Here is a 12,705-nt window from a genome sequence, read left to right on the forward strand (position 1 = left end):
AGAAACCTTAAATAATTTTAAAGATTTTCAGAATGTCTTTTTAAGAATCTTTTACGAAGTGCGTCAATTCTTATGAGAATAAGATTTTTGGATGAAAAGTGTACTTCATTTACTGTGAGGCAAGGTCATGCTCAAAATATCAGACCTCCCTAAAGCGAACCAAATCAAATCTTAAAACAGATTAATGACCAAACAAATTTTCAACATCGAGTTAAAAATGCTGAACTAGGATGAAGCATCAATTTTATTTTCAAAAGGTCCAGCCATTTTTTTAAATTACACTTACAGGGTTTTGATGATAGAAAGCTTCTCATAAAATATAACTCGCTGAAGTGCTGTAATTTTGGAAAAATTAGTAAAACAAGTCACAAAATTTTCCTCTCAGAAATTATGTTAGCATGTAAAAACCCATTAACCAGTTTTGATATTATACCATAAGCATAGCATAACTGGTTAATATTATATAACACCCGAGCAGATCCTTGCCATTTGATTGGAGGATTGTCCGTCACGTGATAGCAAATAAAAGTGCCATTGCACGCTGAGTGACTCACCGTGCTTTTTCGTTCCATCCGAAAAGTACCATTGCACGCTGCCAGTGTGCAATAGTACTTTTCGGATGGAACGAAAAAGCTGAGTAAACATATATCACTGCATGCACGTGTCTTTGGTAACGCAGCAGTGTTACTGCAAGGTAGTAAAATTACTTAACATTCGGCTTCTACAATTAAAAATTGTAGGCCTACGTGTTGTTTGTTTTGAAAGTTGTATCTTTTAATCAAAATGACAAAGATCTACTTGGATGTTGTATAAAACAAATAATGAATTTTTTTCATTCGTGCAATGGTGCGAAATGTTCATTCGTTGAAAGCTTGAATGTTCCATTCAACTCGGCTCCGCCTCGTTGAATAGAACATTCCATCTTTCAACTCATGAACATATTCGCACCATTGCACTCATAAACATTCATTATGTGTATACTATTTAACATGCTAAAATGGGACGAAAATTATTTGTTTTACTCATTTCTCATAAAACTGCAGCACCTCAGTCAGTAAAAATTTCAAGGGAAGATTTCTACTGTCATTATATTCAAACTGTGTACGTTTATAAATAAACCGTTAACAACAAATTCACAGCAATTGAAGACAGGTGATGGTTAACATGTACCGAACTCCTGAACAATGCATTTCATATTGTAAGACCACTTTTAGCATTAGGGTTTTGTTCAGCAAGCCACTGAAACATGCAGTTGAAAGATACCAAAGGTGTCACTGTACACATCTTGGTATGAGTAAAATAGCACATTGTTGACACATGATCACTCCAAGTTAAGGATTATGTTTGTAAACATACATAATTTTGTGAATTTTAAACATAAAGACTTTTTGTTTTAAATAACATTTGGGTGGAACTTCTGATGTGTGATCCTCAGAATCCTTACAAATTGAGAAATTGGGAGTTGCCAGTCAGAAGCCATGCACCCCTTTGCCTTGTTTGATATTGGAAACAAATAGTCCCTTTTCAATAAGGTGATCCCTTTATTACAAAATATTTACATTTTCTATTTATTAGGCCCAATGCGGACAACGAATACCATCAAAAATGATGTTCTTGTGGCTAACACGGATACATGTACTACTACTATGTATGTCTTCACTCTTCCCTACACAATGTACAAGAAATACTTATTTTAAAAAATAGCGACTAAGATCATTCTACCTCCATGCTTGTACAAAACCATGGAGCTCATATAGTCATACACTGTCATACCATGAGTCCATGACAAAACTAACGCAACGTAACCAGTAACCGGACACTAACTAAAGTAAAATACTTCAGATTTATAATTATAACCCATAAAATAACCAAATACACAAGAAAAAGCACGTTTACAAAATATAATTCATCAATGGTACTGATCACTCTCTAAATAAATTCACCAAAATAACTACTGAAACATTTCTGTAGAATAAGAAATTTCTGAATTTTTTCGGATAAACAAATGCTAAGAACTCCTACCGTTGTTGGAGATGTCAGATCTGGTTCCCAAGATGCTGATGCGTGACCACCACATCACCGCAGATTGCAATCTTGCGCGGCACCAGCTGCATCTTCCTCCACGCGTCCCGTAACTGATGTTCACCCAATGCGCTGCCGCCCTCTTGTGACCAGGGGTGGATTTCACAAAGGTAGTCCTAACTTGGGACTAGTCCTAGGCAATGCTAAGAGATAGGACCAGTCCTAAGTTAGGATGAGTAACTGCTTTGGGTACAGTTAGTATAGTTACTGTGGGAAAGTACATTGGTTGTTCAGAAATACATGGACATGTATAGTAATTAGTATCTTGTTTGTTGCGTATAGTGCGTCGCATTTACATGATTTTCAAAAAAAGTAAGACAACATTTGTCTTACTTTTTAATCATATATGATGCGCTCTTAATCAATCAATCAAAGGGCAAAATATTTCGAAGGAGATGTTATCAGATGACAATCGGTCGGTATGAAATTGAGCCCCCATGGCTCAATTTAACACAGTACCGGTAGCTTCTTACCACGAAAAATAACCTGGGCACAAGAAAATTATTTATCAGAATAAGGTTACCAGCCAAAAATAATATTATGACATGTACCATTTGTCATCAGTTTCCTGTGAATTTCTGCTGAGCAGGAAATTGTCAAGCATTATTTTTCTGCTTCAGGAGTATCGCAATAAAAAAACTCACAATGCAAACAATGCTATGTGCTAAATATTCAAAAATACTCAACAAATATTTTAAGTCTCTCAGCAACCACTTGAAAACTAATCATTAAACCGATTTGTTGCCAGTTTCATGAAGCATATCCCTCCACAGCCAAAGCCAAAATAGGACCAAACTTTTTCGAATTTGAAGCAAACAATCCGACAGTTATGATAACTTGTCATTATTAGACAATCAATTTATAACCAACCCCCCCCCCCCAAAAAAAAAGAGAACATAAAGAATAATATAGTAATCGAGTCCCTACACAATAATAATAATAATAATTAGTTTGGCGCATGAATTCGTCTATTGTAGTGTGTCCGCCAAAAATCGCGTCCGCCGCGCTAGCTGCCTTCTTCGCGCGCAATGATCCCACGCACATGTGCACAAACTTTTGTACTACTTGACTGGTGTATGCGCGTTCTGCTTAAGCCAAATTTTTCCTCAAACTATATCAATCAATCATCAGTGTCATCGGATAATCGTCAATCAAAGCAACTCAACATCAAGGTAAGAATTTACTTACTATTCCTTACAACACAAACATTGTTTATTTTTGAATAATTATACAAAGTTTTCATGCAAAATCAACAGTCAAAGTACATGACCGAACCCCAAATGTATCTTTGATAATCATATACATTCTATACAATGTCCATGACAGAGCTGCTAATTCTCCCTGATTTATATGCAGAAAGTTCACTGAAAAATAACCAATGTTTCCTTTTTCTGATGAGCAAAATTTCCCTGATCTCGGAGACTTTTCCTTGTTATACTGCAGTGCTAGTAATAAGTATTATTACCTCGATTGATTGTTACGTGTTGTCATTCTCATTCCACATTAAACCATCATCATGCTGATTTAACTGTTGGACAAAATCTCCCTGATTGCAAGATGCAAATGTTGGCAGCTCTGCAATCAAATCGTTAAACTACCCTTCTTTGCACTACCCCATATAATAAACCCAATGCACTTTGTATCCTTGGCCCTCTTGCAATTATCACCAATATTATAGTAATGCAATTCTACTTCTTTGAAAAGTAATTGAATGGGCCAGTGTAACTTTCCATCTGTTTCATTCTTGGTCTTGAAACTTACCGATGTAAAAATGCAATGCTAATCCTGAACTTCTCGATATAAGCCTAGGCCTATGTCCTTACTGCTAAATGCTAGAGTTGTTTATTTTATTTCATTTATTTTACTTATTTATTATTTTTTTTTTAACATGACACAGGTCGGCTGTGCATGCAGGGGTTAATTCAATGCTTTTAAAGACTGAATTTGTATTCAAATACTAACATTTCATCCTTGACGTTGTCCTTAATACTAATTTAGTAATAGACACGGTGGTTGGTATGAACCAAAGAAAACACAAATAATTTTCCCCATTAATTAAACAAAAGTTTATGAAAAAAGTCTCAAAATTAAACTTGCATACATTTTTTTATCTAATTCCAAACAAAAACAAATGGTTATTCTTAATGGTATCTTCCTTACTGAATTCAAGTAAAATATCACCTTAACCTCATAACGACCATGGGAGAAATGACACCATAATATGTCCCTGCAACTCCCTGAATTAGATAGGCCTTTCTAACTTTTAATCAAATGTTTTAGCATTATCTAATTAACATGGAGACTTTTCCCACAGATAACTGTGTAAGTTTGATAAATTCCATATCACCAGGGCAGCTGATTCAAAATGCATTGTTCCCTTGAATTCAGATATAGACATCATCAATTAGGAAACATAAAATGTCTCTCCAAAACACAGTTCCAATGCACCATTCATGAAATACCAAACACAAACGACAAATGAATACTTGATATCACATGACTTGTATCAATGCTTTGGAAAAAAAATACATGACATGTATAGCTTTAAATCATCTCATCACTTTCAATCATTATATTCTAAAACTTTGTTGTTGACATTTTCCAAGCAATTATCCATTAGCAATTCATACCTAACAAAACTTTGCAATAACTAAATTATTACACTAAAACACCTCATCATTTTGAAGAAAAAAAAACATGGTGATTCTTCCTAACTTGTACACAAACATGAACTTTCCAATGCAACAGTGACATTCGATTTCAAAGAATGAATTCCACAAATAGATCAAGTACACCAAAATAACTATTTCCAAATAAAACAGACAGGTATTCATAAAATGTCTTCTTCTGTTCAGTAAAGAGCAATCAAAACACTTTTTCTACGTTACAAAAATAATCATATCTCAACTAAATTACAAGTACATGTAGGTCTATTTTAGGCACACAACATAAACATTACAGAGGGAAAGGATACAATCTGCCCCTCCCCACTCCTACATGCCCCCCTCCCAACACACCCACATTTCTACATTTAAAATTGTTAATATATACCAAAATGCAACATATACTACCATTATTACTCACATAAACATTATCACATATTATTACATTTATTAAATCATTGTTATGTACAAAGTGGACAATACCCTGAATACCCAAGCAATAAACAAATTACACAATCACTTTGCTTCACAGGAAATTACTACTTGTTTTACTATACATTAAAGTATTACAAACAAGACATTAATTTTGAATTCATTGCTACTTTAGAAGTAATGGTACTAAAAAATGTACAAACTACACCTTCACAATTGAAATAAACCAACAAACTCCAATGAATCAAAAGTGATTAGATGACAAACACTTAAACAAATACAAAGATAAAAAACACATGACATAGATTTGAATTCATAAGATGATTAATAAGTGTAACATCCTGAGAGTGTAACTTATAAATAAGAGACAAATTCAAAGTAATTTCAAAGTCTTCTCACACTCCACCCCCACCCCCTTCATTTCACATCTTGAAATCCTGAACATTTGCCCAACATTGTATTTTCTGTCTTCAGATGTTGTCATCCATCAGTGTGAAATGTCTCACAGATTTATCAACGAAGGGGACAAATTCTTGCACATGGGATCACAACCAAAAACAACATAGTGGAACTGCTTCTCATATGGAGAAAATGATCGACTGGCAGCAAAGATTGCCACTGGAAACTTCATTACGATTATCCAGCATGATGTCATCCAGCAGCCGAACAAACACATTATAAGGATAAACCCCCAAACCAAGGTAAATTTCTAAGTATTAACCAATATGATTTAGAAGTTCCATTCAAGCACAAGTACATTAGATCTGTTTTCCACATCAAATCAGAATGATACTACTATATCCCAAAAATAAAGATAGTTTTTGTTAAAAAACCAAGTTCGAAATACATGTGCATGTACATCTCAACCACACAATAAGCTAGAATTTCTAATTTTTGCATTGCAGCGTTACAGCCTTAACTTTATTATGTTAATTAAAATAATGATCACAGCAAGGACCTTCTTGTAAACATTGTTAAGCATTTTGGCCAACCAAATCTACTGCTCTGCTACCTCACTTCTTCTTCAACATTACAAAGGGTCAATTACAATTAACCATAAAAATTTCCTTTCCACCCGGCAATTCCTGTCTTGGTCACCACATAAACAGTATCGTTTAAACATGAAATCAAATGAGCCACAACTCTTATAGAAATGGCAATATGATGTCAATTCTACTAACTAACTTCTTTTTCATATTGTTCATGTTTGTACTGACAGGTCTTCACAAGTACCCACCTTGACGCAAATCCCGCAGTTGAAGACACTTTTTTTAATGCCCCCAACTTCATCCATTGCAGATGCACATTTGATGTCGCCAAATAAGCGTATCAGTGTTCAAGGACTGGCAACAACAGTAAGTAAAAGTACAACTCAGATTATTTATCCAACTCAACAATGTTTAACCATTAATTTATAACTCAATGAAACATTTAAACTAAAAGGTTTAAGCCACTACAATACCAGTGGAATATACGCAAGCACCTTAGCCCCCCCCCCCACGCCCCGCCCTGCTCAATTAAAAGGCAATTATATTTTTTGGCACACATAAATAACTCCACGATGTATGCAATATCTCTACTGTAAACACCGTGCGAACTAGTTACACAGAAAGCAACTTTCACAAGACACCTCATTTCATATTTCTCAAATACCAGCCCCCCCCCCACCCCCCCCCCCAAAAAAAAAAAAACCCACATACTTTTGCACGCACCATTGTGGAGACTTCCTATTGTTGTCCAATTATTTCCTTTTCTAAAAAATTAATTTGTGGGGACCCAGTTTAACAAAGAAAAACGTTGTGGAGACCTCTGTTCCATTTTTTAAAAGACCCCACAAATGTGGGTATGCCCATCCACCCCAATAAACAAGAAAAACACACAATTTTTCAATGCAATCGGCCATAGAGATTGAAGTACAGGTACTAAAGCCAAAATTCATGAAATAAAATGTTAAATAATTTAAAGCAATTACAATTGAAATATTACTTTCTCATACACAATAGCAAACTCTACAACCACAACAGAACATTATTACTACAGTAAATCTCACAAAAAAAGATTATCTACCATTTTACACGTACAACTCACATGCAGTAGTGTTTTAAAAAATGTCTTAGTATGATACAAACTTTATTGTACACCATTTTTACACAAATACAGTTTCAAAAATGTTGCAATATACCAATCAAAAATATAAAATCATTTCATTATAAACTGATAGGTCTCACCAGTGAAAGTAGGAGACAATTGGTCCCGCAAAGAAATACAGCTGAAAGACCCACGTACTTCACAGTCCATCAGATGTAAACTATGGGGCAATGCAACAGACCTGCCAGTGAACGAAGGTACAATGTTCACTATCAGTAATCTGGAAGTTGCACAGTACCATAACGTCACAAGTACCAACAGTACAGCGCAGACAGCAATTACTGTAAGTATCAATAGAAAGAAATGTCCTACTTTAAACAGTAAATATACCAAACGAACACAGTTCATACAAACTTTCTTCATGTACTACATCCAGAAATGGTAAAAATCTTCTTTAAATTTACTTCGTCCCTGTTGCAAAAATTTTAAAATATATTTCATCCCTAACCATCGCTGAAAAAAATACCATAAAAACATGTATAATACAAAACATTCCCTCTTCATTTTTATGCTATTTCATATCAATTTCTACTACATTTCACAAATGTTTATATTTGCAATGCAAATGAAAAACGCATCCCAAGAGATACATTTTTTTTTAATTTCCTGATTTCACAGTCTTCCAGATTTGTGTTCAAATTGTCAACGCAAATGTGACGCAGTATATCAAAGTGTGGAATTTCCCCTTAGTTTGACTTTTAAGTTGTACATATAGCCTTACGAGGAAATGTTAACATTTAAATATTTCAAGATGATGATCTGAACTAAATAAATGTACAATGCAAATCCATGGTTAACATGCAAGATGAATGCCTAATTTTCAACCTTACCAGTGAACATGCTTATGTTTAAACTTAAACGCAACTGTGACGCAGTATATCAAAGTGTGGAATTTTTTTCCTTAGTTTGACTTTTAAGTTGTACATATAGCCTTACGAGGAAATGTTAACATTTAAATATTTCAAGATGATGATCTGAACTAAATAAATGTACAATGCAAATCCATGGTTAACATGCAAGATGAATGCCTAATTTTCAACCTTACCAGTGAACATGCTTATGTTTAAACTTAAACAAAACTGTGCAGTCAAATAGCACAACTATTTGCTTACCAAACCAGTGCTATGAAATCGGCCCAACCTTAACACAGCTATGACAAACAATGTTTTTGCATATTATATTCAATCAGGAAATTGAGATGCCTGCTGAAAACAGGGAGTATATCATACAAGGCTTTGATACTGAAAGGTAAGACATTTAAACAGTTTTATTTATTCATTCTAACTTTTTCCCCCAGTATTTTCAGTTTAAGACAATGTCTTACTTGGCCATCCAAAATTAGAATTCCAATGCTTCTGACAATTTACCAAGATAACCAATGGTACATGCTAAGTGCCTTTTCATGTCATCAGAGGTACTAGTTTTCAGGAAATTAGACCAAATACAAGCATTTTATTATTAAATTATAACCCAAGTCAAGGCTTTTCCATGAACAACGAGGACTGCTTCTGCATGATTTAAGGTTTTATCTTTCTAAACAAAAACCTTACTGGCATTTATGTCATATTCAGGGCTACAAATTTACTCAACTTCATATAAAAATTACAAATGTTTAAACACACACAGATGACTCACTGCTATTCACCAATACAAATTGTTGTACTATTGTAACAAATGACTCCCACTCGGGCCCATAACTACACATACGCCATGCGTTACATTATTTTAATGAATGCATAAACAATAAAACGAACTTCTACTCAACTATGATATATCGCTTTCAACACACTAAAAATCAAAATTTCCATAACTATACAGTATTGAAGTCATGAATTTCAGGTCACCTACCCACAATAAGGTATTTATATAAAAATGTAATCACAACATAGAGCAAGGGGCACACATACTTCATTAGTTGGCATTACACTTCCCGGATCAAAATATACATCTCACTTCTGAAGACCCACTCACTACAGTATTGCCAGTCTATGCAACATCCAATTTTCCAGATAGTTTGTACCTATCTTCTATTTCCGTTATTCACTTTTATACCATAAACAATAATATACATATCTTTTTTTCTTATTGCAGCAACCCTCCACAGATCATTACACAGGATGACGTCACTCTTAACATAAACATCGAACAGCTCGTCCAACTAGCCCCAAGGCACCAAATAGATGAACTCCAGGGCGCTCTTCCACTAACCGTTGAGTTAGTTGTGGACCTTGGAACGCTTACTGTTATTGACATCAATCGGTAAGTATTCAACTTCAAAATGTTCTTTATAAGTATATTAAAACCTTTCCACAACGGCTTTATCCACAAATTACAATGCGTTCAAAACCAAACAGGCAAATCATACCAGCATCACTCCACTACTATCTTCATCAATCAACAACAACCCACTAACAATAATCATAAACTAACCTTTAAACACAAACTGATTTTCTTCAAAATCAACAGCCACCCAATCAATTTCCAATACAATTATTACTATTTTTGTCATAACTTGCACAGCCCAAATTTTACCGATGGTTCTGTCAGAATATCACACGGCAGTTGACCCCCCCACCCTCCCCCACCCTCCCCTCACCTGGGTTCTACTCTTTTGATTACATGCCAACGTTCACATATAGTATCAACATAAACAGACACAAGATGTGCATGTATCTTTCACTTTATGCAAGTAAAAGATACCAACTAAGTATCAAATATCTGGGCCTACTGCATTTCCATTATTTTGTTATGTAGGATGACGTTCAAAAATGTATGAATTGCTGAACACACGTTTTTCTTATTATGAAACACTTTCAAATACAACAAGATTAGTATCAAAATGTATGAATTGCTGAACACATGTTTTTCTTATTATGAAACACTTTCAAGTACAACAAGATTAGTATCAAAATGGTTGAATTGCTGAACACATGTTTTTCTTATTATGAAACACTTTCAAATACAACAAGATTAGTATCAGTTTTACTATCTCAACATGAATCCATGATATTGATAATACAAGTCAAGTATAGCCACCTGCAGAAGAGTTTCCTGAAAAAAACCCAATCTGTCCATGCTCTGACGAACTATGAAAAACACCCTGATTATATGCGAACATTTTCTCTATTATGTTGAATGTAATTCACAGTATCTCCCTGGCTGATTGATGTACAAAACCTTCCTGATTGCAAGATGCAAATGCTGGCAGCATTGCTATAAATCTATCAATCCAATCAGTACAACCCTGTCATCGTTTTCAGAATCATATCTTCGAAATCTAATGCCTACTCTTTAATTCAAACTACCCTTATCAACAAACCTGTATATACTGAATGGCCAATGGCTATAGGCTATCAATTCCAATTATTTCTAAAACCAACCACTTCATCAACTAATGCCGCACTTAAAATCATGTACCTGTACTCAAGCTCCCCAACATTATTAATACTGCCATCCCCAAAGAACCCTTAAATATTTGAAATTATTTTCATGCAATAATGTTCCTTATTGTTTGTTTTATGCTTCCACAGAGGCGCCAACGATGATGAAATCTAAGAGGAATAATGAGAACAGCATCAACCAATCATGAATCACAAAAAATAGTTTAATTGTTGTACATGTAATTATGTAATTTTCTACTGTTTTAAAAGTTTTCAAACCAATTTTACTTAATCACATCAATCTTCTTGACTTAATCACATCAATCTTCTTGACTTAATCACTTTAATTTTACCCATACAGTGTACAGGTCATCACCATAAACCCTGGGAATTGTTTTTTGAACAGGTTCCCATATCAAAGATCTAATTTAATAGCTTTTAAATGTAATTCTCCATTCCTGTATGACAGAAAACACAATAAAGGGTACCACTTTACTTTTTGCAGCAATTTCTCCAATGGTTAAAAAAAACATTTCAGTCACTAAATCAACCCAAAGCTTTTTTATGAGAAAAGACATGCATACTTAAATGAAAATAATTTGCCAAGATTCCTCTTACCTTAAAAACAACCACAATTAAGTAGCTCTCATATTTTCATTACTAAATAAAACCCCACCTGTTTCATGTTGAATTAACTTTCATAGTAATTTCTAACCAACTCAAATTATTTTCATTATAAGCCTGCATATGTCTAGCCTTTTGTCATGGCCTTCGTGGCTAGCTGCAGAGCGACTGGAAGTGGAGACCACACGCGCGAATGGTGAGTGTAGCGACTGGCGAAGCCACGAGGGCCTTTTCCAACTTGTGTGCGGTTTTCTTGATGAATTATTCACTTCTGATTGGTTTAGAACTTTGCTACCTCGTCAGGGTAGCAAAACTGGGGAAACAAAGAAAAACATAAGAAACCGCAAATCGAGTTTGAAAAGGCCCTTGTGGCTGCGCCACTCGCATGTCTGGTCTCCGGTTCCAGTCGTTTCGTGGCTAAAAAGCTGCCCAAGCCACGAAGGCCTTGTAAAAAGGCTAACATATGTCCAGAGCATAGCTGTATATTAAGAGACTTTCGACAACAAAAGCCATTTTGTGTCCAAAACTACGCATGGACTAATACAAGGTACCAGACCAGTCTGCATTTACACCTAAATTAGCTTCCAGAATAACCACGTATCGAAGAAAACTGGTCCCTCTTTGTCACAACATCCTCCATACACAGCACTGCATATATATATTCTTATGTTCAAATACTTCTATGTAGATTCAGGTACTTCTACACAAACTACAGCCATTGAAAAAACACTGCTTATGTATCAGAACAAAAACGGTACAATTTCTTCTGTTTTCTGTCATACATATATATAAAACACTGACTAAAATCCATTAAAAAAAAAAAAGGATTAATTTCATTTACCAAAAATAAGTAATGATCACTAATAAAACCCTGAAACTAATTTCGTATAATTTCCTAAATCTGTTATAATTAAGTACACTTGTAAATCTTATTTTAAATTACATAGCAGACCATTGCCACAATGAACATATCATTTCTTATAACTTTCTAGATTTAATTTTCAACACTTTGTACACGTAACATTTGATTTCAACATTTATATTGCAAGAGCTGAAATCTATGCCTAAATATTTTTACAAGAATATTTAAATAATTAACCGAATCACATTTTCAATTCAAAAACATTTTACAAATTAGTCTCTCTCCTAACCAAACAAAACTCGATCCATTTCCCCCCATTTAGTTTCATAGATTTTGTTTGTAAACATTGTGTACAGGTACGTCTAACATTAATGTTTAAAAGTATTCAAGGGATCCCTGTCCTAAACAAAATAAAACTCCACTAAACTCATCGTTTATTTATTATTAATGTTTTCCCTGTAATCATCCTACCTACTTCGGACTAATTCAAGTTAACTTTAAGATTAATATCCCT

At 34.4% G+C, this 12,705-nt stretch overlaps 1 protein-coding gene across 1 annotated transcript; it reads left to right on the plus strand.

Annotated features, from left to right (window-relative positions):
• The first annotated feature begins 4,947 nt into the window (after positions 1-4,947).
• On the plus strand, positions 4,948-12,189 carry LOC117302906. Its single transcript, XM_033786880.1, has 6 exons — positions 4,948-5,878; positions 6,397-6,532; positions 7,399-7,608; positions 8,515-8,573; positions 9,417-9,584; positions 10,856-12,189. The coding sequence occupies exons 2-6, from the start codon at positions 6,452-6,454 to the stop codon at positions 10,878-10,880; spliced, it is 543 nt and encodes a 180-aa protein (XP_033642771.1). The 5' UTR covers positions 4,948-5,878; positions 6,397-6,451; the 3' UTR covers positions 10,881-12,189.
• Positions 12,190-12,705: the final 516 nt, after the last annotated feature.

Source organism: Asterias rubens, chromosome 19, assembly GCF_902459465.1.
Source record: "Asterias rubens chromosome 19, eAstRub1.3, whole genome shotgun sequence".
NCBI lineage: Eukaryota > Metazoa > Echinodermata > Asteroidea > Forcipulatida > Asteriidae > Asterias > Asterias rubens.

Excerpts from the sequence above, each read along its gene's own strand:
- LOC117302906 (XM_033786880.1), top strand. The coding sequence starts at position 6,452 with ATGCCCCCAACTTCATCCATTGCAGATGCACATTTGATGTCGCCAAAT. Across the intron at positions 7,609-8,514 it reads CAGCGCAGACAGCAATTACT|GAAATTGAGATGCCTGCTGA; the intron begins GTAAGTATCAAT and ends ATATTCAATCAG. Across the intron at positions 9,585-10,855 it reads ACTGTTATTGACATCAATCG|AGGCGCCAACGATGATGAAA; the intron begins GTAAGTATTCAA and ends ATGCTTCCACAG.